Source organism: Crinia signifera, chromosome 1 (assembly GCF_055691185.1).
Source record: "Crinia signifera chromosome 1, ASM5569118v1, whole genome shotgun sequence".
In the NCBI taxonomy this organism is placed as follows: domain Eukaryota; kingdom Metazoa; phylum Chordata; class Amphibia; order Anura; family Myobatrachidae; genus Crinia; species Crinia signifera.
Genome location: NC_139217.1, coordinates 60973431 through 61001010, shown reverse-complemented (window position 1 = coordinate 61001010; position 27580 = coordinate 60973431). Strand labels below are relative to the sequence as shown.

At 45.4% G+C, this 27580-nt stretch overlaps 1 protein-coding gene across 1 annotated transcript in view; it reads right to left on the bottom strand.

Moving 5' to 3' along the window:
- The window catches only part of RFC1 (replication factor C subunit 1), a 40999-nt gene that overhangs the window by 9156 nt on the left and 4263 nt on the right, over positions 1–27580 (bottom strand). The window contains exons 3-17 of the mRNA XM_083158404.1: positions 27502–27574; positions 26886–27005; positions 15014–15258; positions 13998–14075; positions 11527–11601; positions 9765–9849; positions 8628–8902; positions 6322–6426; positions 5443–5622; positions 4147–4251; positions 2631–3003; positions 2118–2227; positions 1266–1380; positions 1088–1176; positions 25–162 (exon numbers count right to left, since the gene is read on the bottom strand). Coding sequence (XP_083014530.1) covers positions 25–162; positions 1088–1176; positions 1266–1380; positions 2118–2227; positions 2631–3003; positions 4147–4251; positions 5443–5622; positions 6322–6426; positions 8628–8902; positions 9765–9849; positions 11527–11601; positions 13998–14075; positions 15014–15258; positions 26886–27005; positions 27502–27574 — 2166 coding nt within the window. The remainder of the gene's footprint in view (positions 1–24; positions 163–1087; positions 1177–1265; positions 1381–2117; positions 2228–2630; positions 3004–4146; positions 4252–5442; positions 5623–6321; positions 6427–8627; positions 8903–9764; positions 9850–11526; positions 11602–13997; positions 14076–15013; positions 15259–26885; positions 27006–27501; positions 27575–27580) is intronic.

Below are 27580 nucleotides of genomic sequence, written 5' to 3'. Positions count from 1 at the left end.
CTCCCCAGTAATCACTTATTTCACCTTAATCTGTTCCACTCTCGGCCTCTGGAAGCGGAGGTCAAAGCAGTAGTTGGCCAGTGATCGGATTTTCTGGTGATTCCGGTCATTACACATGCAGATGATGGGGATCTTAGATTGTTTGATCAAACCAATTAACTCCTGAAAGGAGGCAAGAGAACATACAGTCACTACCTGTACTACGGAAGGACGGCCACCACCATATGTGGGACCCAGCAGACACTGGGAAGCCGGCGATGTTCCCAGCGCTGTAACGGGCACAACATGTTATAACATAAGGCAGCTGCTACCCAATTTAGAGACACAAGACCAATATAACAGCACAGGGGATAGAGCTAAATAATACACAAATGATGTTATGTATAAACGGCTGTAAATGGAGAAGCGATATCATCCCTACTATGGAAATGTATGTACGACTATGAGTAGTAATGTACTAAAAGGAGTACCTCATACGGTTTGCCTTCATAGGTTGCAATCATGAAAAAGAGAATTAGATTTGGGCGGGGGTGTTCAAACTGAAATCTTAATTGTAGTGTAAAAATAAAGCAGCCAGTATTTACCCTGCACAGAAACAAAATAAATCTGCATAGGTTACATCTGCCCCACCTGCAGTGCAGAATGGCTTTGCCCATTTTGAGAACAAATTTGTCCTGCGATCAGGTCTGAATGAGGATCAGTATCTCAGTGTGTACAGAGGCTCACTGGTAGGGTATTACCTTCATTCATTTTGGTGTACCCAACCCTGCAGTGTGGGCACCCAGCCTAAAACCGTTATTAGCTGGACAGTCAATATGGTGACCACTACTGGTGACAGCAATATAGCAACGTGGACCAGGATTCCGATGGTGAGCAAAGCGAGCCATGGGAGGGGACGCAGTTAGCTAATTGGAGGGTACATGTGCTACAAAAAAAACCCTCATATTGACTCTTTCATGTGTTGACCATTTCCATGTCAACCTTTTGGGTCCTCATAGCCACGGTCACTGCAATGAACCCCTGTATCTGTATAAGAGCCATTGCAGAAAGTAACATAGCCGTGTACAGTCACCATAACGGGGCTCACCTGTATTCCCCCTCTGTCCTCATTTCCTGCCATACCGTCCACTTCATCCATGATAAGAACATGTTTGGCGCTCACCGACTTGCTGGTCCCTAATAAGGAAGATAGGAAGGAGCCAATAAGCACAGTGCTGCCACATAGTGGACGACACACAGAACACAGGCACAGGGGAAGCACCTACCAGAATAGAAGCCTTGAATACTGGTATTGTTCAGGGACTCTGCTACCACTTCCTTCATGCTGTTCTTGCTGCGGGTGTCACTGGCGTTTAGCTCCACATAGCTGTAGCCAAGTTCCTAATACAGACAGAACACCTGCTCAGCTACAGCCAAACCCAGGCAATGTACATCACATACACACCATACGCTCCCAGTTATCACTAGTGCTTTCCAGCCAGGAGGGATGCAGTTAAAATCCCGGCGGTCGGGATCCCGGCGTTCAGAATCCCGACGCCGGAATCCCGACCGCCGAAATGCCGACACATTCTCCCTCCTGGGGTGTCCACGACACCCCTGGAGGGAGAATAAATTAGCGTGCCGAGCGTAGCGAGGCACCGGGCCCGCTGCGTGGCGAGCGCAGCGAGCCCGCAAGGGGGGGCGATCCACCCCCCCCCCCCCTGTCGGGATTCCGGCGTCAGGATTCTGAACGCCGGGATCCCGACCGCCGGGATTCAATACTGAATCCAGCCAGGACTGTATATTATACTGCTCTATGATAGGACACCCAAGCAGTGGATAGTGAATACAGCAGCATTTATGGGACAGCTTTGTTGTGTGTCCACTAGCATAAAAACCAAGTAGCTGGGTAGGACAACACTGGGTATGTAGTGACACAAACACACACACATGCACACTCATACACACACACACGTAGCACAGAATATATATTATATATCGCTCACTATCTATAAATATATTGTATTAACCACACTGTACTCTTCATTCCAATGGCTTTTTAGGAACAGCAGAAGAGAGGTTCTGTGATTCCACCCCCGCGGGATCTTACTCTATAGTATAAATAATAATGAGTTCACCTTGCACACCAGGACAGCGGTGGTGGTTTTACCAATGCCCGGGGGACCGGACAGCAGGGCCGCTTTGAATGATGATCCATCGTCCTTGCCCCCAAATTTGTTGAATTTCCCTGGAATAGTAGAATTATTAACAAACAGGAATATACACACCCATACTAACATCAGGGTACACGCCTGAACTATATCGTTTATATTAAGCGCAAGGTACAAGCAGCCATAACGGGCATAGGGGCACATTTAGACTGTACGCAGGTAAGAGAAGTGGTACGCCTGGGTAAGATCGGCTATATGCCTTGCTGCAATATGATCTTGTGAAGTCACACCCAATCTCCCTCCCTTGAGTCACCCGGGACCTCCCTGGGTGGCAGGATCACATGCGATATATCAGATGTGATCCTTTCACGTACGATATATGGCATGCAATCCCAGCCAAGCCTGCCCGGCTCAGATGTGATCCAACAGGTTGATCCATTCCGACCTCCCCGCCATCTAACCGGATTACAATGTAGTTACCAGCAGGTTTCTTGTCATCGGCAGAGTGGTTCTGGTACCACGCCTTCAGCCATCTCACAAGTTTGCTGGCACAGCTCTGCTCTCCTTGCTGACCTATAATTGCTTTGACCGATGTTGGTTTGTATTTATCCACCCAGAGTAAACTCTCCTTCTTGCCACCATCCGGGGGGAAATCCAAAGCTTTAGGAAAAGTGGTCGCTCCCTCCTGTTTTATGGGTCGTTCCTTTTCACCATCAGAGAACCCTTTCACGCCAGTGGCTAATCTCTTGGCCCGCGGGGATTCTCTCTTCTCCGGAGTCAGTTTCCTCTTAGCCGGACTTGGCTTAGTTACAGCTTTCTCTGGGGTTTTCTCCATTTTGACTTTACCTTTATTCTGAATTAGAAGCAAATGTAAATCAGCTTGTGATAAATGTTCTAGATCTGCTGCTGCAGGGGAACCGCACTACTCTATGGGGTGTGAGAACTAACTACAAGGTTTTCCTGCCAGGTACACACAGAACCTCACTGCTAATAGAACCGGCCCGTTACTGACCTATCAGGAAGCTGGAAATAACACCGTTTGTAACATCCCAGAAGGAAGGTTCTAATAAACTGGACAGATTTACTAAAACTTCTAAACATAATGACCAATGAGATTGTACCTATCAGTTATGCAGTACATACTAGAAAAAGGAGAGCTAGAATCTGATTGGCTGCTATGGGAAAAATCAGAAGGTTTTTTTTATAAATGGATCAATACTATATGGTTGACATGGAATGGTCGACAGGGTCAAGGGGGCAAAAGGTAAAAAGGTAGACACTGGAAAAGTATAACAGGTGAAAATGCATGAAAAAGGTCTACATGGAAATGGTCAACACATCATTTTTTAAGTTGTACTCGACACGGGTTACTATTCCCAATCATAGCCCACATGGATGAAAAAGTAGCCCCCCCCCCCCCCCCCAACATGCATTGGGCCAAACACTGAAGGTAGATAGGCCTTAGGTCGACACATGAAATAGGTGGACATGGGTAAGGTCAACAGGGTCAGGTGGTTGACACAAGACATGCGTGTCTACCTAATGCTTGTGTTGACTTTCCGAACTTGTAGACCTTTTTCAGGAGTCAGCCTTCAGTTCTCGACCCAATGAGTTGGGGGCAAAAGGAAGTAACTGTGCACAGGGACAAACCAAGCTGCGCTGTGCCAGGGGTGCAAATACATTACTTTTTTCCCCAGCATGCAGGATAAGCACTGGCTGCTTTTGCATGTAGCACACAGCTATATTATATATTACAATATAACTTTAAGTTCAGACTGCCCTCCGCAACTATTAATCTCTCTGCACCTATTACATCCCCCCCACCTGCAGCACAGCATGCTTTCAACAAGTGCAACATTACTCCGTTGTTTTCCTTTGCTCCTAACTCTGAATAACCTTTATTATAAACATTCTATTCTTGTGATGACCAAGAACAACTGGAACGGTTTTATATTGAATAAAATTGCCGGAACGTTCTGTGGCGTTCAGCACTTACCTCCGCTTCTGCCGCTATAACATACTTTGATTTCTTGCCAGGCAAAGTGCGAATTAAATGAAACAGACCGTCCTCATCAATAACCCGTGTCCCGAAACTTTCTGCCTGCATGAAGACATGTCTGTTACTGCCAAGGTATAGCAGGAGGGCACAGTAGGTTATATGGAGACAGAAGTGTACACATTTACAACGTCTCTGCCAGCATCTCCCACAGGAATGGATCTTCGAGCTGTGAGTATAACAGCTGGGGTGTGACGTCATTTAGGGGGTGGCTATGACCTCACAGGGTATGACCATGTCTGGAAAGAACCAACAAACACGAACAGAGGCATAAGGCCGCACTCCTAGTGTTCTCATACCAGAGACACACATATTTAGTACCGTATCCGGACGATGGATCAACAGCATCTAGAACGACAATCACGTGGTCAAAAGCGTCAGTAGCAGAAGTTAGACAAAAACTTTAGATCGACTGAAATGTCATCAAAAGTAGCAAGGTCGAGGCAGGTTTTTACTTTTTTTTTTAATTTTTGGTTTGGACTGACTTGGTTCACCATCCAAGTGGGCATAGATGCAATAGTGTGCCCAAAGTGTAGGACCCTGTACACTTATTTGGTGTTCATGTTGACCTATGTCGACATAGGCACCAAAACAAAAAATTAAAAGCTTGTGTTGACCTAGTAACTATCGATCATGTCCCCATCGATATAATTTCTGTGTCTAACTTTCGTTACTGTCAATCCAGATGCTGTCAACTATCTTTAGGCGTAACTAGATGCCAAGAGTGGCCGACCAGGTGATTGTCGCTCTAGGCGCCGTTGATCCACTTAGCCTGTATGTTCCCCTTTGCGCTATTGAAGTAAAGACAAAAAAATAAAAAATGACCATTGACATAACAGTTGTCTTCCAGTGGTATCGTTCTCCAATTAGATTACAAAAGACACATTGGTGTGATACTTTATCACACACTTATCCCACAGCTGATGTAGAACATAGCGTGTCGCGGGGATGTACCGAAAAGAACACAGAGCGGAATGCTGCTCGGAGACACGCACTGCTCATAAGAACACAGAGCGGAATGCTGCTTGGTGACACGCACTGCTCATAAGAACAGGTCTTAGCTACATCTTCGTATGTACAGGTCTTGTTGAGAACAAGGAAGAAAGGTATTTAGTATTTTCCATGGTTTTTCAAGGTGTAGAACCCCCTCCTGTCATCTCTGCCTCCAAACTTTAATAACCCTACCCCATATTCTGACATGCTTTCCAATCCTGACTTGCACATAGGAAACTTTACCTTCTCCCGCTTGGACTCTCCACCATCACGGCCCATAATGAGGTAGCTGGTCTTCTTGCTGACATTTCCAGTAACTTTGCCTCCATAGCGTTCCACTAATGACTTGGCCTCATCTCTTTCAATGGACTCCAGGACCCCAGTAATGACAAACGTCAGACCTTCCATGCAGTTATCTGCACCCTAACGGGAAACCATACACAGAGGGGGATTCAGTCACATCATGTCTTAGGAATGCAGTTATAAGTGACAACTGATCAATCCTGAACAATCCTTACTGACAAAACCGTAACCTATTAGTTATTATTGGCAAGTCCTATATAGTGGGCATCACTCCATCAAATTCTCCCTTAGCAGGGGGCATCTTCCCCCAGTCTCTGTACTGTAGATCTGCTATTGTGTTCTAGATGGCTCAATATATGCATATGGTTAAGTAAATAGAATATCAGAAAACATTCCCTTCCTGAATACAAAGAGTGCTCGTACTATTAGAAAAAAAAAAAAAAAAGAGCATGCCCTTGGATTATTTCCAACCAGTATCACTGTGGAGACAGAATATATCCTCGGTGTATCTGGGGGATGTTAAAGGGAACCGGTCAGTTACACATCCATTTAGTTGGGGCAGCGGATAGGAACTTGGAACCTCACTTCCTGGTTACCATTCATAACTGCTGCAATGAACAAAAGCCCTCACTATGGGTGTGGCAATACATTCAGTTGAGCACTTGCATCTTCTACACAAAGTATCAGTGACAGTTACCTGGTGGTTTCCTATGGTGAAATAACTGCACCACTCTTACTGAGAAAGCGATGTAGGAATAAGGGGCCAGACAAATAGCAGATTACAACGCACTCATTAAATCCTTTGACCAAATGGCTTACCTGGGGTATCTCCTTGGAACCCAGAGCTTTAGGTCCTTCGCGATTAAGAAAATTCCTATATGCTTTATTATTAGCCTTTTTCTTCTCAGAGTCTTCAGGACTGGACTGTGAAATAAGCAGCACATTATTTCTGCCCCATACAGAAGCCTGTGTTTGAACGCAAGACCCAACATTTTAAGGACTGAATATACTTGTGGCGATTTCAGACTATAGTGAAACCTTGTAGCAGTCATCTACCAAAGCCCTACTGCCCCCCATCAATAGGTTACCTTGTAGCAGTCATCTACCAAAGCCCTACTGCCCCCCATCAATAGGTTACCTTGTAGCAGTCATCTACCAGCACTACTGCCCCCCATCAATAGGTTACCTTGTAGCAGTCATCTACCAAAGCCCTACTGCCCCCCATCAATGTTACCTTGTAGCAGTCCTCTACCAAAGCCCTACTGCCCCCCATCAATAGGTTACCTTGTAGCAGTCATCTACCAGCACTACTGCCCCCCATGAATATGTTACCTTGTAGCAGTCATCTAACAAAGCCCTACTGCCCCCCATCAATAGGTTACCTTGTTGCAGTCATCTAACAAAGCCCTACTGCCCCCCATCAATAGGTTACCTTGTAGCAGTCATCTACTAAAGCCCTACTGATCCCCATTAGTATGTTACCTTGTAGCAGTCACCTACCAAAGCCCTACTGATCCCCATTAGTATGTTACCTTGTAGCAGTCACCTACCAAAGCCCTACTGCCCCCCCATCAATAGGTTACCTTGTAGCAGTCACCTACTAAAGCCCTACTGATCCCCATTAGTATGTTACCTTGTAGCAGTCACCTACTAAAGCCCTACTGATCCCCATTAGTATGTTACCTTGTAGCAGTCACCTACCAAAGCCCTACTGCCCCCCATCAATAGGTTACCTTGTAGCAGTCACCTACTAAAGCCCTACTGATCCCCATTAGTATGTTACCTTGTAGCAGTCACCTACCAAAGCCCTACTGCCCCCATCAATAGGTTACCTTGTAGCAGTCACCTACTAAAGCCCTACTGATCCCCATTAGTATGTTACCTTGTAGCAGTCACCTACTAAAGCCCTACTGCCCCCATCAATAGGTTACCTTGTAGCAGTCACCTACCAAAGCCCTACTGCCCCCCATCAATAGGTTACCTTGTAGCAGTCACCTACTAAAGCCCTACTGATCCCCATTAGTATGTTACCTTGTAGCAGTCACCTACCAAAGCCCTACTGCCCCCCATCAATAGGTTACATTGTAGCAGTCATCTACCAAAGCCCTACTGCCCCCCATCAATAGGTTACCTTGTAGCAGTCATCTACCAAAGCCCTACTGCCCCCCATCAATAGGTTACCTTACTAAAGCCCTACTGATCCCCATTAGTGTTACCTTGTAGCAGTAACCTACCAAAGCCCTACTCCCCCCCCCCCCCCCCATCAATAAAGTCACAGCACGCCCAGACTACGCACAGCTCTGACAATAAACTTGGTCCTTATTATAGAAATGGTAAAAATAAAAAACCTTTAAGACAGCAAGGAAGCAGAGAAAAAAAGGGAAAAGGATACACGCACACAGAAAACGCTGTACCACCACCACCAAGGTAGTGTAGTCACAGAGGAAGGAATAAACCTGGTCCTGTAGGGTATGAGGAGCAGGAATCCGGGTGCACTTCTCCCCTGCAGCTCCAGTAATGGCACCTGTAACGCTGCAGGGGTGGGGAAAAGCAGAGCTCAGGCAGGAAGCACACCTCCTCGACAATGTGTGCCACTAGCGGTAAAGTCCTGCGCCACGGCGACCCTTACCCCCTTACCCGTGTCGAGTGTGAACACCCAACAAGGTCAGAGAGAAGAACCCACTAACCTGCGGCTGGGAGCGGCGTCCTCAGTGTGCAGGGGTCTGGTTATGAAAACCAGTGCAATGTAATAAAAATGAAAAATTACTGTCTCTGGTAACCTGTGCCCAAGAAAAAACTGGAGCCTGTAGGGGGTGTGGAGGGGGGAGGAGCCTGGGCTCCACTCAAAGAAAGGAAGGACAAGGTGCTCTGTTTCTGGACTTCCAGGGCTGCAGCACTGTCCAAAATTCGGATAGGGGAGCCCCACCAACTGCCACCCCAAACACCACAGCCTGGGACTCGCTGGCAGTTGTGGCTCCCCTATTTGAATTTTTTACAGTGATGCAGTCCCACCTCTGCAACTGCCACTGGCAAAAAGTCCTGGAAGCAGAACATTATGTCCTTCCTGGAATGGATATTAAACCTGCTTTGCAGTTCTCCATTAGGTGAGATGATAATATTGTTACCTCGGACTGCTGTAGGCTTCTCACTGGTGTACTCTGTTCCTTCTTTGGGGAAATAACCTTGGCTTTAGCAGCAGGGCTGGATAGTGCCCTCTCTTTCGGCTGCATTTCATCCCTCTGTTTCATCAGAGCCAGCTTGGAGCTGGTCTTTACCGGTGAGGTCTTGTCTTTGAGTGATGACGAGGAGTCAGACTGTGTACGAGAATTCTTTTTGGTCTCCAATTTGAAGTCTTTTTCCTTCTTAATTGTGGATTCCTCTGACAGGCTTGTCGTTCTGGCTGAAGACAGTGTGTAGGATGGCTTATAGGAGTTTTGCTTAATAGGAAGACAATTCTGACACATCATAGCAGTTGTAACCATTTGTTGTAGAAACTAGCACCAATGTGAAAGACCTGGGTGGCTTATTCAATTAGACCAGAAAAACTGCAGTTTTCCATCATTTTTTTATAATTATTTTGTTTCGGGCTACTCAATTAGCCCTCATAGGATCTGCGAAAAAGTCACGGATCTATGCGGTTTTTCCCCGCAATCGGGCAGAAATATGCCAGCTTAAGGGGAATTTGGTTGTCCTCGATAAGTGCCAGCTTCTGAGCTAATTGGATATCCCTGATATCACAGCTAATTGAATACCACCCCTAGTATACAAATGGACACAAATGTCCACACTCCTTTCGGAAGTTTCCACATTGGTGCAAGTAACGCCACAACCACTGTACCACAGCATACAATGACAACTTGCCGTCTTCATTTTAATTTGCTGCTCTCACCGCTGCCATGCGCGCACACAGGGCGCTGCCACGCGCGCACACAGGGCGCTGCCACGCGCGCACACAGGGCGCTGCCACGCGCGCACACAGGGCGCTGCCACGCGCGCACACAGGGCGCTGCCACGCGCGCACACAGGGCGCTCTCACCGCTGCCACGCGCGCACACAGGGCGCTCTCACCGCTGCCACGCGCGCACACAGGGCGCTCTCACCGCTGCCACGCGCGCACACAGGGCGCTCTCACCGCTGCCACGCGCGCACACAGGGCGCTCTCACCGCTGCCACGCGCGCACACAGGGCGCACTCACCGCTGCAACACGCGCACACAGGGCGCTCTCACCGCAGCCACGCGCACTTTTTCCTAGGTGTGTTACCTGAAGGCAGGAGTTTTCCAGCCTTTTCTGGACTTATTTTAGCAGCAGGGGAGGTCTGCATCTGCTTTTCCGTGTCTTTCTGTGCCTAAATAAGCGAAGACACATACACCAGTTAATAAATAAAGCAAAAGGCTTACTATAAAGCTTATCAGATAAAGTTGTATGGGAAACACCACATCTGGCACACACACACACAAAATCCTCACTTCAATCTACTGCCTCACAGCGCTGAGGTCATGGGTTTGATTCCCACCATGGCCCTAACTGTGTGGAGTTTGTTTATTCTCCCCGTGCTTGCGTGGGTTTACTCCGGCTACTCTGGTTTCCTCTCACAATCCAAAAACATACTGGTAGGTTAATTAACGCCCAACAAAAATGAACCCTAGAATTAGGGTAGCCAATCCCAGGATTGGGATCGGTGGCATCCGGTCCCTATGCCCAACTGTTCCTGACCCCGGTGTGTGGCTCTGCGCAGCATGGTCAGAGGCCCGCACTATTGCTGCCAACCAGTTTGCTCCCAGCGGCACCGGGTACCTCTCCAGTCTGCCCCGCTCCCAGCCGCAGCACCTATATAAGTAAATGTGTGGGGTGGCCAGTGTAGCGGGACAGGGGTTTTTATTTTTTTGTACATTTATTAGGGGGGCCAATCCAGGGATCCCAGGATTGAGCATTTTTCCATCCCAACTCCCGGGATTGAAAGAATGCCCCAGGATTGGCATCCCTGAGTAGAATGTCTGTGTGTGCGTACATGTGGTAGGGAATATAGATTGTAAGCTCCAGGTACTGAAGTGAATGTTCAAACATTCTCTGTAAAGCGCTGCAGAATATGTGTGCACTATATAAATAACTGGTAATAAATATTTCCATGTACCATCAACTCTTTAACAATCTTCATCATTGTACTGTATATCCTATACAACAAATGGGTACTTATGTAGTATCTGGGCGTCCGATTTAGAAATCGGATCGCATCGCATGCGACCAAATCGTATGGCGATGCGATGGTCAAGATTTCTCCATAGGATTCAATGTTAAAATGGTCTGAGTCCATTTTAACATAGAATTCAATGGGAAAAAGGGGTCCTTTTCCTTTCCCCACTATCCAAGTGGGCATGGAGTTGGATATAAACCTGTGGCGAGCGTAGCGAGCCACCGAGCCCGAAGCGTGGCGAGAGTAGCGAGCCCTGCGAGGGGACACAGAATACTTTTTAAGAAATATGCGTCCGCTCGCCACACTTCGGGCTCGGTGGCTCGCTGCGCTCGCCACGCTATATAAAATCAACTTTATGCCCACTTGGATAGTGGGGAAATGAACAGGACCTTCTTAACATTGAATCCTATGCAAAATCGCATCGAATTGCATCGCATCGCATCTGATTGTATGCCTTAAGGTAAGGCATATAATCACAAAATCGGACGCCCAGATACAACATAAGTACCAACAAATGTTTAACGCTGCTCCTCACCTCTATGGGAGGAATTCAAGTGTTGTGCATGCCGGTGGCCACAAGATGGAGCCCTACGGAGCACAGCCACCAGCACTGACATTACGGTTATGTTGTTGTGTCATTTTGACAGGCTGTGACCGTGTTTTCTAGAACAGTTACTAACTCTCCTTCATTACCCTCATTTACTGCTCAGCCCTGGAACAGACACCTACGCCAACAAAGTAGGAGGAAATCTCCTTTACTGTAGCGGAATTCAGTGTATTCAGGTATTTGAGTCACTTCAACGAGGTGATCATTGAAATTAGGGCTCTCACCTTGTGTCTTGGCACCTCGTCTATCATTGCCAACGTACGGGCAAATTCCTCGTCTTCATGAAGTTGTCTTTCCAACTACCAAGAAGAAAAAAGAAACCAATTAGCTTTGCATGTTTTCATTTGCTGCACCAGTCTGACCCATACAGAATTATTGTATGCCCTGCTAATAGATCATACCATAAATGCCAGGAACAAACATACAGTAATATAATATATGGGAAAAGCAAAAGGAACTACGCTGCCTAGTTTATCATAATGCATGCCACGACAGGTCATTCACTATTCACAATAGATCTGTGGTATTTGGATGAATGTTCAGGATCACATCAGCACGCATATACATTAAAGTCATGTGATGAAGGAACACTTCTTTACATAAAGCCTATGGCTCAGGGGTGGCCAAACCTGTCCTCCAGATCTACCAACAGTTCATGTATGTCAGGCAACCTGTGGATCTATAGTAGGAATGAATGCAGCAGGTTTGAAAATGTGACAGTTGGTAATGACTACAGCTGTGCACCAGCTAGGTGATCTTGGTCATGTGACAGTTAGTAATGACTACAGCTGCGCACCAGCTAGGTGATTTGAGTCACGTGACAGTTAGTAATGACTACAGCTGTGCACCAGCTAGGTGATTTGAGTCATGTGACAGTTAGTAATGATTACAGCTGTGCACCACCTAGGGGATTTGGAAAACATGGACCATTGGTAGATCTCCAGGACCGGTTTGGCCAGCCCTGCTATAGGTACTGTACAAAAGGGTACTAAACAGTGGCTGATTAGGAGCGGATGGAACCAAATTGCAGCCTCTGTACATGCATCCTCCTATCCCACCAACAGAGAGCAGACTGGCACCAACTGTGTCCATGCCTTTTTCCTGAGTGATCAACCACCTGCTCTTCTGTGCACTTCCCTAGACCCAGGGGCCCATGTGCACTACAAATACCACTCCCACTATAGATACTTCCAAGGCAATTATAGGCAACAATAAAAGTCAGACCGGTTAATATGAGAGAATACGAGGGGAGCACCAGATGTATCAAACAAGGGATAAGCATTACATTGCTATGATGCACGGGTTAGAACAGGCTTGGGCAATTGGTACACTTTACCACTCCAAGCACATCAGACCACTCTGCAATATCTAACCATTGATAGCTCAGACCCAACCCATCCACACCCACTGTGACAAGAACAAGATCTTCGCCAATGGCATTTTGCCATCTTCTTCCAACCCCACTACCGAAAATACAAAGTCCCATCAAGATGTAAACGTGTAATTACAATGGACTCAGATCCGTTCTTATCAGCCAGAAATAAAACGTCCGGTGCTAATCAGTTTGCGGTCACCAGATTGCATTCCCCGTTCCAATCACACCTTATCAGCTGACGTTAGCAACAGGTGTCATGACTGCCACAAGCCAAAATCAGCTGAGGAAATTGTGTAAAGAACAAAAACATATTCGTGTACTAGGAAATGTGTTTTCTCTAAAAAGGTCAACACATCAAAAAGTTACTTTTACAAAAACAAACAAAAAAACAGATGGCAAGAACTACATAGATATAATATAGGAAAAGCAATCTAAAACATCTGTATACCACAGGTGTGCTTTGATATGCCCCTTAGAGCTCTGTCTAGTATATATAAAAACCTAAAAGTCAACCTATGCAAGATAGATGCTTTACGCTGGCTGGATAGCAGTGATGATGGTTTATAGAAGTGGAGCCATTGTCCATAGCAACCAGGTTCTATTTATTTATCTAGCACCATCTAAAACACAGGTTCTCAAAGTCGTCCTCAGGACCCCACACAGTGCATGTTTTGACGGTCTCCTCACAGAATCACAAGTGAAATAATTAGCTCCACCTGTGGATCTTTCAAAATTTGTCAGTCGGTTATCACTTATCAGTGCACCTGTTGGGTGACCTAGAAAACGTGAACTGTGTGGGGTCCTGAGGACCGAGTTTGAGAACCACTGATCTAGAAGATAATAGCTAGAATCTGGTTACTATGGACATCTCCACTTCTATAAAACCCACACTTTAAAATATACTCAAAGGAGCAAGAATTATTAAATCAAAATGACACTCCAGTAAGGGTCTACATGGATAGTTTTGCCTTTAAGAGCCTCAAAAAAAAATTAAATAAATATATAAAAATAACACAAATTAGGGCTGAAATAACCCTCTCCTAAAAATGGCACCCTGTTCCTCAGTGCACCAAGGAAAAAACGGTCTCTGAAGACAGGAAGGGGTATAGGGGGAGGAGTTACGGGCTGCACTTCCTGAAAGTAGTTAGTCTCCTAGGTGCCCAGTCCTCCGGCCACTGAACCAGAACCAGTATCCACCACTGGCTGTGCGAAAAAAATCCTTTGTTTATTAAAATGAAAATTTCCACAACAAAAAATCTTTTTCAATCTTATTGGGGGTTTTAAAGGAAATCTACTGTTATAAAGATGGCTAGTACTCACCTCTTCATCCTCTGCAAGCTGCAGCTGTTTAGCAATGGCTGCATCATCCATCGTAGATTCATCTGTGCTTCTACGTGGCTATTACATAGAGCATAAAAAGAATCTTTTTCAGACCCAAAAACATTTTCAATAAAGTTTTCTACAAAACGTCACAGAATAAACATAGTGGCGGGGATTTTATTAGCTGCAAGCTCTTGTTGGAGCCTAGCACACTCCCAGGTATTACAGCAGGGAAAATATTGTTTATGTCCTTACATCTTCATGAGCAAAAGAAAAATCAATGTTTTACTAGTCAACAACCTGCAGAGTCTTCTGACGGAACCTCGTGGCCAACTGACTCCTCCCCTAAAGTTCTGCTAACAATCCAAAATATTTGTAATACAGAAGTGGAGCACATGGATTATATGAAAAACTATCCGAAAATGCCCCTTCTTTTATAGATATATTTGTAACAGACTGCAATATCTTCCAGTTCTCCCAAAGTTCTAATATTCCATCAACCTAATTTTGTGTCGCCAACATTCAATAAGGCATTTACAAATTTCTAGGACTTGGCGAGGACTAGAGGATTGTCAATTTTTTCCAGATCGGTAAAAACACACATTTGAAGGAGGGTGGTCTCGCAGGGTGTGATATGACATGTTGGCAATGATCGGGTCATCAGTTGAATGTTGACATGGGGAAAATGATGACATGCAGCACTGTTCTGATGCGGACCTGTGACACTGCGGTGTTCTGGTGTGCATTTCTCCCCCTATTCCTATACCAAATACCTCCTACACCAGAAGCCTAACTCGGACCATCAGAATGTCAACATTTTGGGTCTACACTGAACTGGTCAGCAGTTTGAAAGATGTTGACATTATGTAAAAATTGTGGTTTCAACATGGCTACTGTTGATGGTAAATACACCTCCTAAAAACACACATGTATTGCAAATATATATATATATATCATACATATATCATACATACAAGGCTATTTATAAAAGCGCAGTATCTAGAGAGACTACTCACTTCTTCCTTCTTGCTTTCCACAAGCTTCTTATTGGAGCGTTTCACACTGTCAAGCCCAAAGAAATCCTCCACCGATGTACAGAGCCGCCGTTCAGGGGTCTTGGCTTTGGCAGGTTCGGGGGTCTTGACTTTGGCAGGAACAAGGGTTTTAGTTGTGATCGGAGGTTTTGCGGGTAAAGAAACAGCTGAAGTTCCATTTTCTTTGGGCTTCTTGGGCTTTTTCAAGTAAGCAAAGTCTTCTTCATCTTAAAAAAGGAAAAAAGTATAACTAACACAGATCTGATGTTGAAGGCGCACACCCCTCCCCATCCCCCACCCTAAACCATTAAGAGGAGGACCAGACGATCTATTTAATACCCCTATACAAGGGGCAACCCAGGCTTAACACTTCCAATAACCTGGGTAAAAATGATGGGTTAGTCAACCCGGGTTGTTCGGTGTGGTGCGTTCACACAGCACCTCGACCAGTTACCAACTCGGGTCCGACCCAGGTTATTTGTGCGATGTGAAAGGGGTATTAATTAACAAAAAGGTTAAGGATGGACATAACCATGTAGGATTCAGAAGCAAACCAAGGAGGCCTACAGATTTCTTCATTAAGCTACAGAGATGGACATTGATCATAACTTCTGGCAGGAGTTACAGAAAGGCCAAATCTTGATTAAGCAGACACACCGGCACACGATCGCATTTAATTATAACTGTTAATGGAATCAGATCAACGTACTTATTCCCAAGAAGCCAGGATGCTGCTGGGAACACTCGCTGAGCAGCTGCAGTACAAATAAACACCTTGTTTGTTTGTTTCCTTGTTCTCCAGAACGGATTGCGTCTTTAACTAGCAATCACTCCGAGCGTTGTGTTCCTACAAAATTTGATTTCCACCGAAATGGCAAACATGATTTCTACCCAAACATAATTATGATAAGGCATTAAGCGTTATTGCAAAGAACAGATGAAAAGCAAACAAAGGCAAAATATTATCCCTATCAATCTGATCATTAATACAGTGCATGACACCCTACTTTAGGACTCATGACCGACAGACGGAGGAACACGCCTGGAGCCTTTATACCGCACACTGCCATGAACAGTGCCACAGGTGCAGTCACTCACAGCGCATCAGTGATTCAATGCAAGGCACTAGGCTGCTGTTATAACAAATACATGATCTAATTTCACTGATGGCTGGTTATCAAGTACAATAGGTAGAAACACATGTGCAGATAAACACTCGCGCATGAACAATCCCGTCATAATACCGATCGGAAGAAGGAAAGACGCTTCTAAAATGTCTTTATATTCTATTGTAAAGATAAACACCATCCTATCATGGAAAATAAAAATAATAATTAGTTAATGCTGAACTTCTGTATCTTTTGGGGAGTTTAAATGAACTTACAGTATTTACAAATGCATTCATTTCTTTGTATGTGTAACCATATTAGCATCGGTGTCTACAGGGTCACATGGTAAGCAGCATCATACGATGGTTATTCAGAGCAGGTTTTATTTGTGTGACCCCTAGCGGTAGTCTGCAGGGGGGGGGGGGGGGGCACCCAACACAGGGGAAAGCCGCCCTGCTTGCCGCACACTAGAGAGCTGTTCAAGTGCTAAAATGTTTTGCGTTCATAATAAGCAACCGCTATGTGTTCAGAGTATAACATAGGAGATAGGGATATGGTGGCAGGGTCAACAGTACGAAGGTCGACGGGCGTAAGGTAGCAGGGTCGGAAGGTTGATGCAAGCATTAACTCGACAACGGGAAGGTCGAAAGTCAAAAGGTCTAGGTAAATTTTTCACTTGTTTTTTGGTGTGGCGGGAGAACAGAATAGTGTGCCGAGCGCAGTGTGGCACCGTGCCCAAAGCATGCCAGGAGACGAAGTACACGGATACAAAAGAGCACAAAAGAAAACCATGTCAAACATTTGACTGTTGACATTCCCATTGTCAATATACCGACCCTGTAGACTTATTTCACGTGGCTAAGCCTTGTCGACCTTTATACTGTCGAGCCTGTGACTGGTACCCTAGGCGCTATTAGGGTAGCTGAAAAGCGCTAGGTCTATTTTTGTATTTAAAATGTGCTGGGTTAGAGTAGTTCCTCGTTATATACAGACACTAGGTATCCACCCCCCATATAGCCTTGACAATCACACCGTATATATATTATAGGGTGCCCTATTTGTATGTTCTCCAGGTGATATGACCACGTATAGTCCTGCCACGCAATATGTGAGTGGGTAGGAATCTCTCACACTTCAGTATTTTGTTAAAAATTAAGTTTGCGCGGTGTGTGTGTATTTGTTTTGTATGGTGACATACTGCAATGTGCAATACTAGCTCACACTCACACACGCAGTTAATGGATGACTAAGATGACACAATTTCTGATACAGTAGCAATATAACCTGGCTGGCTACAGTGATTTGTGCTCCTCCACCAATGACAAGTCTAATTCAGTGGTCAGGGAACTTGGGGTAAATTACCCCAAATGGTTGCCTGGATGTCACCTGATCAATGGCTATACCACACACAGCCATACATGGTAATCATCATCAATTACTGCCATTCTGTGTACCGTACTAACAGTGTGCGTCACCTAGTAATACAGGAAGGGAGACCAGGCTTACTAGCCAGTGCTTCACTCGCCACTTTATACAGTGGCTTAGTAAATAACCAAAACCGCCATGTGCATGCCCTTTATCATACACAGATGTTTACAGCAGCATTATCTCTCGGAAACAGAGACAAAACTAAAGCAATTTTAAATAGCGACCAGCTGAGATACCTTTTGGCTAGCTCATAGCTTATATTAATAAGTAAATTAATAAGATGGCTCACATTTATAAATGTTCCTCATTTCATTCTAACTTCCCGCCAGAGCAGGGAGAGTACCGCTTCCCCTCATGGTCATTAGACTGCATCTCATATCAGTCAAAGTGTCCCAACGTCTGATGGGAGGGGGCGGGGCTGGCAGAATCATGGTCAAACATTGAGGTGCGTAGCTACACTTTCTGGGACTGGTGTGAGGGCCAGTTGATTAAATCAACCCTATAGTGTGAAGTAACCGTCCAGGACTCAAGCTGTTCTACTCAGACAGACAATTACAGTTTTTCTGTTAAGCCTAGCCTTTGAAAAAAAAAAACCACAAGCCACTTGTGAACAATTGGAAATAAATTAAAAAAACGTTGTCTGGACTTCGATCAAAAAATAAACAACGCCTAAAGAAAAAAAAAAAAGCCAAATAAAACCACAGCAATAATCCAGACGGGATAGAAACAGAACACAATCAGAAAATATAATTTGATCAGCTGGAGTCAACCCTTAACCCATGGTTTAAGTACAGTGACCCTGAGCTACTAAATGAGCAGAACGGTCACCTCCCTCCACTGCCAGACAACCTTAACCAAGGATTCACTGTCCACAATACCGGTCTCTAGATTGCAGCTTCAATTTGGGATCTTTTCCTGCGATTGTGGCGATCAACCACATTATGGCTCTGCGCAGACTCAGTGGGGATTGGATGCGATATATATCACATGCAAAAGAACCTCTTGCAATATATCTCATGCGAGGGGAGAAGATGCCGCAGTGTATGTGGGCCTTTACTCTACGCGCCAGTCCCACACGGTTGACATTACAAATAATGGGAGTTAATTTGAAATGTAAAAAAACAAACAAACATAAAAAAAACACACACACACACACGATAAAGAGCATTCCATTAGTTGTTGCTAGTATGGATGGTGTAATGGTTAGCATTACTGCCTCACAGCACTGAGGTCATGGGTTCAATTCCCACCATGGCCCGAACTGTGCTCCCAGTACTTGCGTGGGTTTCCTCTGGGTACTTTGTTTCCTCCCACAATCCAAAAGTATACTGGTAGGTTAAGTGGCTCCCAAAAAAAAAAAATAACCCTAGAATGTCTGTGTGTGCGTGTACATGTGGTAGGGAATATAGATTGTAAGCTCTACTGGGGCAGGGACTGATGTGAATGTTCAAATATTTTGTATGTATTTAAGAAATTGTTAATAAATAACCTGTACACAATTGGGTCAATTCTATTCAAAATGATGTGATTAGCACTGGGAGGGAGCTAGCTGCTAAGTTGGAGAATGCTGTTACGCACGATTGTTTAAACAGACTTAAGTTCCCCATGGGGATGTGGTTTGCGCCGCCCTGGGGTACAAAACAGCATCAACCCCCTTGTTTTGTCAGATTTCTGCTCACACCAATGAAAGGATGCAGGCCGAAACCCACTTGTCGGTGGTAGCAGTGCTCTGATTAGGATAGGGCCAGGAGCTCCCTCCCGGCGCTATTCAAATAATTTTGAATAGCACTGACCTCAATCATCATTTAAGTGCTCATTCTAGCATCCTGCAACTTTTAAAACCAGTGCAATTTTTGGTACTTGTGAGTTAACTGGGCGCCCGATTTCTAAATCGGGTCGGATCGGGCACATCGCATCGCATGCGACCATCGGATGCGATGCCCCGATTTTTCCATAGGAATCAATGTTAAAATGGACTGAGTCCATTTTAACATGGAATTCAATGGGAAAAGGGGTCCTTTTCATACCCCTACTATCCAAGTGGGCATGGAGTTGGATATAAACCTGTGGCGAGCGTAGCGAGCCACCGAGCCCGAAGCGTGGCGAGCGTAGCGAGCCCCGCGAGGGGACACAGAATACCGTCCGCTCGCCACGCTTCGGGCTCGGTGGCTCGCTACGCTCGCCACAGGTTTATATCCAACTCCATGCCCACTTGGATAGTAGGGGTATGAAAAGGACCCCTTTTCCCATTGAATTCCATGTTAAAATGGACTCAGTCCATTTTAACATTGATTCCTATGGAAAAATCGGGGCATCGCATCCGATGGTCGCATGCGATGCGATGCGATGCAATGCGATGCGATATCGCATCGCATCTGATTGTATGCCTTAACTTAAGGCATACAATCAAAAAATCGGGCGCCCAGATAACTCATAAGTACCCAATTTTTTCTTCCCTGCCTGGGGTGTCGTGCTCTGCTGTGGTGTTGCTAGCACAGGCCTGGTCTGCATATAGCTTAGCTGTAGCTCACATACATGCATGTGTTCTGTGCTTAGCTGCAGCTCACATACATGCATGTGTTCCATGCCAAGCTGTAGCTCACATACCACGCATACATGCACCTGTTCCGTGCTTAGCTGTAGCTCACAAACCGCGCATACATGAACCTGTTCCGTGCTTAGCTGTAGCTCGCATGCATACATACATGTTCCGTGCTAAGCTGTAGCTCATATACCGGGCATACATGCACCTGTTCCGTGCTAAGCTGTAGCTCACATACCGCGCATCCATGCATGTGTTCCGTGCTTAGCTGTAGCTCACAAATATGCATGTGTTCCGCGCTTATCTGTAGCTCACATAGTGTGCATACATGCATGTGTTCCGTGCTTAGTTGTAGCTCACATACTGTGTATACATGCATGTGTTCCGTGCTTAGCTGCAGCTCACATACATGCATGTGTTCCGTGCATAGTTGTACCTAACATACTGTGCATACATGCATGTGGGTACTTGTTTCCTAGCACGGCGCCCATCACATACCATGGCATACCGTATGTGATGGTATGCAATGCAATGCGATATTCGGGTAAATGACCCGGAATGTACAATTAAATATCGCATAGCATCGCATGATAGCAAATGGCATGCGATGTGATTTTGAATTGTACAAGCACCCTGATGGGCGGCGGTATGCGTCCTATGACCTTTTCATACCCCCACTATCCACGTCGGCGTGGAGTTGATATTAGCGGATAAGTAATGCGCGTGCGCTCGCCACGCTTCGGGCTCGGTGGCTCGCTGCGCTATCTAAAAATCAACTCCACGCCGACATGGATAGTGGGGGTATGAAAAGGTCGGAGGACGTGTACCGCCGCCACTCTTCGAGTTGGCGTTGATAGTGGGGGTGCATTTAACATTGTAAGCACCCATCAGGGTGCTTGTACAATTAAAATTCGTATCGCATCGCTTGCCGCTATATTGCATGTGATGCGATGCACTTCGATGGAAATCAGGGGAGCCGTGCTATGAAACAAGTACCTGCATGTGTTCCGTGCTTAGCTGCAGCTCACATACATACATGTGTTCCGTGCTTAGCTGCAGCTCACATACATACATGTGTTCCGTGCTTAGCTGCAGCTCACATACATACATGTGTTCCGTGCTTAGCTGCAGCTCACATACATACATGTGTTCTGTGCTTAGCTGCAGCTCACATACATACATGTGTTCCGTGCTTAGCTGCAGCTCACATACATACATGTGTTCCGTGCTTAGCTGTAGCTCACATACATGCATGTGTTCTGTGCTTAGCTGCAGCTCACATACATACATGTGTTCCGTGCTTAGCTGTAGCTCGCATACATGCATGTGTTCTGTGCTTAGCTGTAGCTCGCATACATACATGCATGTGTTCCGTGCTTAGCTGTAGCTCACATACATACATGTGTTCCGTGCTTAGCTGTAGCTCGCATACATACATGTGTTCCGTGCTTAGCTGTAGCTCACATACATGCATGTGTTCTGTGCTTAGCTGTAGCTCACATACATACATGCATGTGTTCTGTGCTTAGCTGTAGCTCGCATACATACATGCATGTGTTCCGTGCTTAGCTGTAGCTCACATACATACATGTGTTCCGTGCTTAGCTGTAGCTCACATACATGCATGTGTTCTGTGCTTAGCTGTAGCTCACATACATACATGTGTTCCGTGCTTAGCTGTAGCTCACATACATGCATGTGTTCTGTGCTTAGCTGTAGCTCACATACATACATGTGTTCCGTGCTTAGCTGTAGCTCGCATACATGCATGTGTTCTGTGCTTAGCTGTAGCTCGCATACATGCATGTGTTCTGTGCTTAGCTGTAGCTCGCATACATGCATGTGTTCTGTGCTTAGCTGTAGCTCACATACATGCATGTGTTCTGTGCTTAGCTGTAGCTCGCATACATGCATGTGTTCTGTGCTTAGCTGTAGCTCGCATACATACATACATGTGTTCCGTGCTTAGCTGTAGCTCACATACATGCATGTGTTCTGTGCTTAGCTGCAGCTCACATACATACATGTGTTCCGTGCTTAGCTGTAGCTCGCATACATGCATGTGTTCTGTGCTTAGCTGTAGCTCGCATACATACATGCATGTGTTCCGTGCTTAGCTGTAGCTCACATACATACATGTGTTCCGTGCTTAGCTGTAGCTCACATACATACATGTGTTCCGTGCTTAGCTGTAGCTCACATACATGCATGTGTTCTGTGCTTAGCTGTAGCTCACATACATACATGCATGTGTTCTGTGCTTAGCTGTAGCTCGCATACATACATGCATGTGTTCCGTGCTTAGCTGTAGCTCACATACATACATGTGTTCCGTGCTTAGCTGTAGCTCGCATACATACATGTGTTCCGTGCTTAGCTGTAGCTCACATACATGCATGTGTTCTGTGCTTAGCTGTAGCTCACATACATACATGTGTTCCGTGCTTAGCTGTAGCTCGCATACATGCATGTGTTCTGTGCTTAGCTGTAGCTCGCATACATGCATGTGTTCTGTGCTTAGCTGTAGCTCGCATACATGCATGTGTTCTGTGCTTAGCTGTAGCTCACATACATGCATGTGTTCTGTGCTTAGCTGTAGCTCGCATACATGCATGTGTTCTGTGCTTAGCTGTAGCTCGCATACATACATACATGTGTTCCGTGCTTAGCTGTAGCTCACATACATGCATGTGTTCTGTGCTTAGCTGCAGCTCACATACATACATGTGTTCCGTGCTTAGCTGTAGCTCGCATACATGCATGTGTTCTGTGCTTAGCTGTAGCTCGCATACATACATGCATGTGTTCCGTGCTTAGCTGTAGCTCACATACATACATGTGTTCCGTGCTTAGCTGTAGCTCACATACATGCATGTGTTCCGTGCTTAGCTGTAGCTCACATACATGCATGTGTTCCGTGCTTAGCTGTAGCTCACATACATACATGCATGTGTTCTGTGCTTAGCTGTAGCTCGCATACATACATGCATGTGTTCCGTGCTTAGCTGTAGCTCACATACATACATGTGTTCCGTGCTTAGCTGTAGCTCGCATACATACATGTGTTCCGTGCTTAGCTGTAGCTCACATACATGCATGTGTTCTGTGCTTAGCTGTAGCTCACATACATACATGTGTTCCGTGCTTAGCTGTAGCTCGCATACATGCATGTGTTCTGTGCTTAGCTGTAGCTCGCATACATGCATGTGTTCTGTGCTTAGCTGTAGCTCGCATACATGCATGTGTTCTGTGCTTAGCTGTAGCTCACATACATGCATGTGTTCTGTGCTTAGCTGTAGCTCGCATACATGCATGTGTTCTGTGCTTAGCTGTAGCTCGCATACATACATACATGTGTTCCGTGCTTAGCTGTAGCTCACATACATGCATGTGTTCTGTGCTTAGCTGCAGCTCACATACATACATGTGTTCCGTGCTTAGCTGTAGCTCGCATACATGCATGTGTTCTGTGCTTAGCTGTAGCTCGCATACATACATGCATGTGTTCCGTGCTTAGCTGTAGCTCACATACATACATGTGTTCCGTGCTTAGCTGTAGCTCACATACATGCATGTGTTCCGTGCTTAGCTGTAGCTCACATACATGCATGTGTTCCGTGCTTAGCTGTAGCTCACATACATACATGCATGTGTTCCGTGCTTAGCTGTAGCTCACATACATACATGCATGTGTTCCGTGCTTAGCTGTAGCTTGGGTTTAAAGATTCAGATCAATCAGGAATGGACTTCTTCAAACATCAAAGGGACAAACAGAACACACAGTAATAAAAATATTGTAACCCTTTAAACTGCGCTTGTTATGTACTGGCAAATACAGCTCACATTTACACTGGGCAAGATAAATACTCGGAAGTCGGCCACTACAATGGAAAGATGGAAGTGAGATTCACATGTCTAGAATGAACAATTGGAGCAAACAAATCTAAAAGCAACTCCCTGTAGAACACACAAATGCTGGATTATAGACCATCATCAAAATGGTATATGAGCCATTAATGTGTGAACTAGCGTCACAGTCTCCATTACTGCCTAAGAGGTAGATTGGTGATGGAGGATTAGCCGTGGCAGCAGACAAATGAGGTGGGCTGGTAAAGGGGGAAATAATAAACCAGTCTAATCCTTTTACTAACCCATTTAGCAGTGTCTAGTCATCTTACACAGTCAGTGTTATACAACATAACCTATTTGTGTATTGCTGGTAGAGAGGTGTGGGTTGGGTTTTACTGTGTTCTCAAATCGGGATTGTATTGGCTATCCAAAACATGTGACAGCCGATAGCCAATACGATCACGATTTGAGAACTGCGTAAATCCGAGTAAAACCGAACCCGCACATCTCTTTTAGTGGAGAGAATAGGAATCAAGACTTCTTGTAACAATTACAGTTTAATTAAATTTGCTGTGAAGGGGGCGTGTTTTATTTGCAACAGTATTGAAATGCCACCAACTCAACCTTCCCCCTTAGGGATCCATTCTCTAGATATTTCCTCGAGAGCTTAATGGGCATACACGCGTGGCGATGTGAAGCTGTTTTCTAAGCAATCTGACCAGATGCACGGATCGCTCCTTGTGTATACCCTCGAGCCATGGCGATGTACGGTCGTGGGTACATCACTAACACTGGTTAGCAGAAATCAGTGTGTGTTTATGGGTGATCTAGCCACCGGGAAGTACAATGGCGATATCCCTAGCCTGCATCGCTCTGGCACATCGCAGGACACGGCCTCCAGTGCGGGTAAGCGGGCCCCCCTCGAGAATTGCCGTCTGCTGCTGTCCTGTCTGCCGGGGGGAGGTGTCTGGTGGGGACGGAGGTGGCGGTGTGTTACAGGAGGGTGCATCCTCCGGTGACCCTGGCAGTGCCGCCCTGCTCAGCAGATAGCCCATACACACATCACTATGTGTGTATGGGTGATCTAGCCACCAGGAAGCACAACTGCGATTTCCCTAGCTAGGAGAAATTGCCCTGTAAGATTTTCTAGTAAAAGATTTACAGATTGCATTTCAATAAGCAGCAGAGAGAATTGGATTTCACAGAAAGTACAAATAGTGCACTGGCTATTGATTACTTTTATCCCATCCCTAAGGAAACAAAATAACAAGCCCATATCATGATCAGCAATAGATAGGAGGTTTGTGTGTTTTACAGCACTTTCTGGTAGATACCTCAGTTCCAGGACTGCTAATACCCATTTTGCCCTATACACGCCGACTTGTACCCAGGCGCAACCAGGCTTGCAAACCCTTTCCCACTAGCGCCCCGACCCGGCGTAATACCGGGTGGGTTACGTCGTCGGGAGGCGGCACTGAGAGATGACAGCATCGACTTACATTGCAGTGAATGGGACCACGGTCGCAACGACCCGAGTTACCGGTTTCCACGGCCCTGGGTTCAATCAAGGTAATTACCCGGATTGGATTGCCGGGACAAAAGACCCAGGATTTTTCCTGCGGATGTGTTTCCACTAGCAATAAACTTGAGTCGATGTGTGTCCCTGTGCAAAATCTCAGGTTATTTTGCTAGTGGAAAAGGGGTATAAGTGTAACATAGCTAAGAAAGCATTACAAATGTGTCCCCATATATCTTTGCTGTAGTCACACCAGGTCTCGTGACACTGTCCAAGTGTTGGGCTGCCGATTGCTAAAGCACAGAAGCACCAGTCATTGGTTGAAGCACTCTCTAGAATCTATATAGTTCCATTCTGACTCTGGAAGAAACATCAGCATAACAACGGTTATTATATGGATGGATGGATGGATGGATGGATGGATGCGACTGCACAATGTTCTAAAATGTAGAGGACAGCCTTCCCAGAAGAGTGGAGGCCGCATTAGTAGAAAATGGGACGCAACCACATTATACCCACGGTTTTAAAAAGATCTTCAATAAAGGTGTACTGTTTAGGTGTCCACGTGCCAAATAGCATATTTTTTATATACATGCAGAAGAAACAAATAATTAATTGTCCGTTTTCACGTTTTATTGTTCTAATATATTATGAAGGTACAAACAACTTGTTGGTAGGTAACACTGTTGGTAGCAACACAGTTGTTGCTAGGTAACACAAAGCAATCAGCCCATTACTGGCAGGTTTCAACAAAGACTGTATAGGGTTAAACACACACAATATTAAATACATTCACCATGTTACAGACTTCTCCACCGTCTAATATAAAATGAGAGAACTTATACAATCTGCAAAGTGACACAGGTGTAATTACAGTGACAAATAGACCAGGCTGATCCCCACAACAGTCGTCAGTTACCATGGAGGAATAGGCACAAGACCGGTTGCTTGGCATAAAAGGTATTTTGATGACTAAGACCATAATAAAATAACAGATGTTCGGTTCTGAGGCACAATCTAAGAAAATGTTAAATAAAAATGGAAATACACCAACCAGCCATAACATTAGTGCCGCTGACAGATAATGTGAGAAACATTGATTATTCCATTACAATTGCACATGACTAGGGGCGCAGAGCGGCATTTCTTAAGCCTTAGGGCACACCACCATTCAGGGCAGGAGGCTAATCTGCTCCTCCTCCCTAATGCCCCTACCCTCTATTACCAGTTTTCCCTTGGTACTCTGCTGATGTCTTACATCACCTACTCCTCCCTCTGCTTCCAACAGTCTCTGCCCTCTTGTTCTACACTGTACATTAGAGAGTGATTGTGCCTTTGAGTGAATCAGAATAACCCCCATAATGTATAGAGAGATCATTAAATACATTACACACGATGGCTGCCATGTACCTGTATCAGAGACATAGTCAACAGGATCTGGCTTTTTCACTTTCAGAGGCTTTGTAAGTGGTGGCGAAGCTTTTGGAGGCCTTTTAGATTTTTTCACTGGTGGCGTATCCTCTTCAGAATCTGTAGAAAAGCAATGTTCAATAAATGAGGGTATCGTGTACCTGCCTTTACAACAGACCGTATATGGCTGTGTCCTATTTATTATCAGAGCTAATGGGCAAGTGCTCCAAACAAATACTGTACTCAAATTCTGCAGTTCTCTTTATCTGCTGCCACCTCTGTGTCACCGTTGCATTCACCAGAGCCCATTCATAACCAAGAGAACATCCACTGGTCCCAAATGAGCCCAATGCAACAACAGTAGACACAGTTGGCGTTTAGCCATCAGAAGGCAGCACCGGTGTGTGGATCGCTTAGCCCAATGTGTGGATTAACAAGGACAATAAAAGAAGCACTGATGGATCCAATTTGCTATCAGAAAAGGATTCAGCCAAAGATTTGACAAACGTCTGGATTGGAACACCAAACCAGGATATATACTATTCCTATGATAAACACAGCAAAAGCCATTTAGAAGAAAAAAATAACAGCCAGGAAGACACAAGGACGATCTCACCTGAATCATAAATTGTTCTCTTCTTCTTGTTAATTGGCTGCTTTTTCTCTGCATCACTGTCCGGACTTTTCACCTGAGA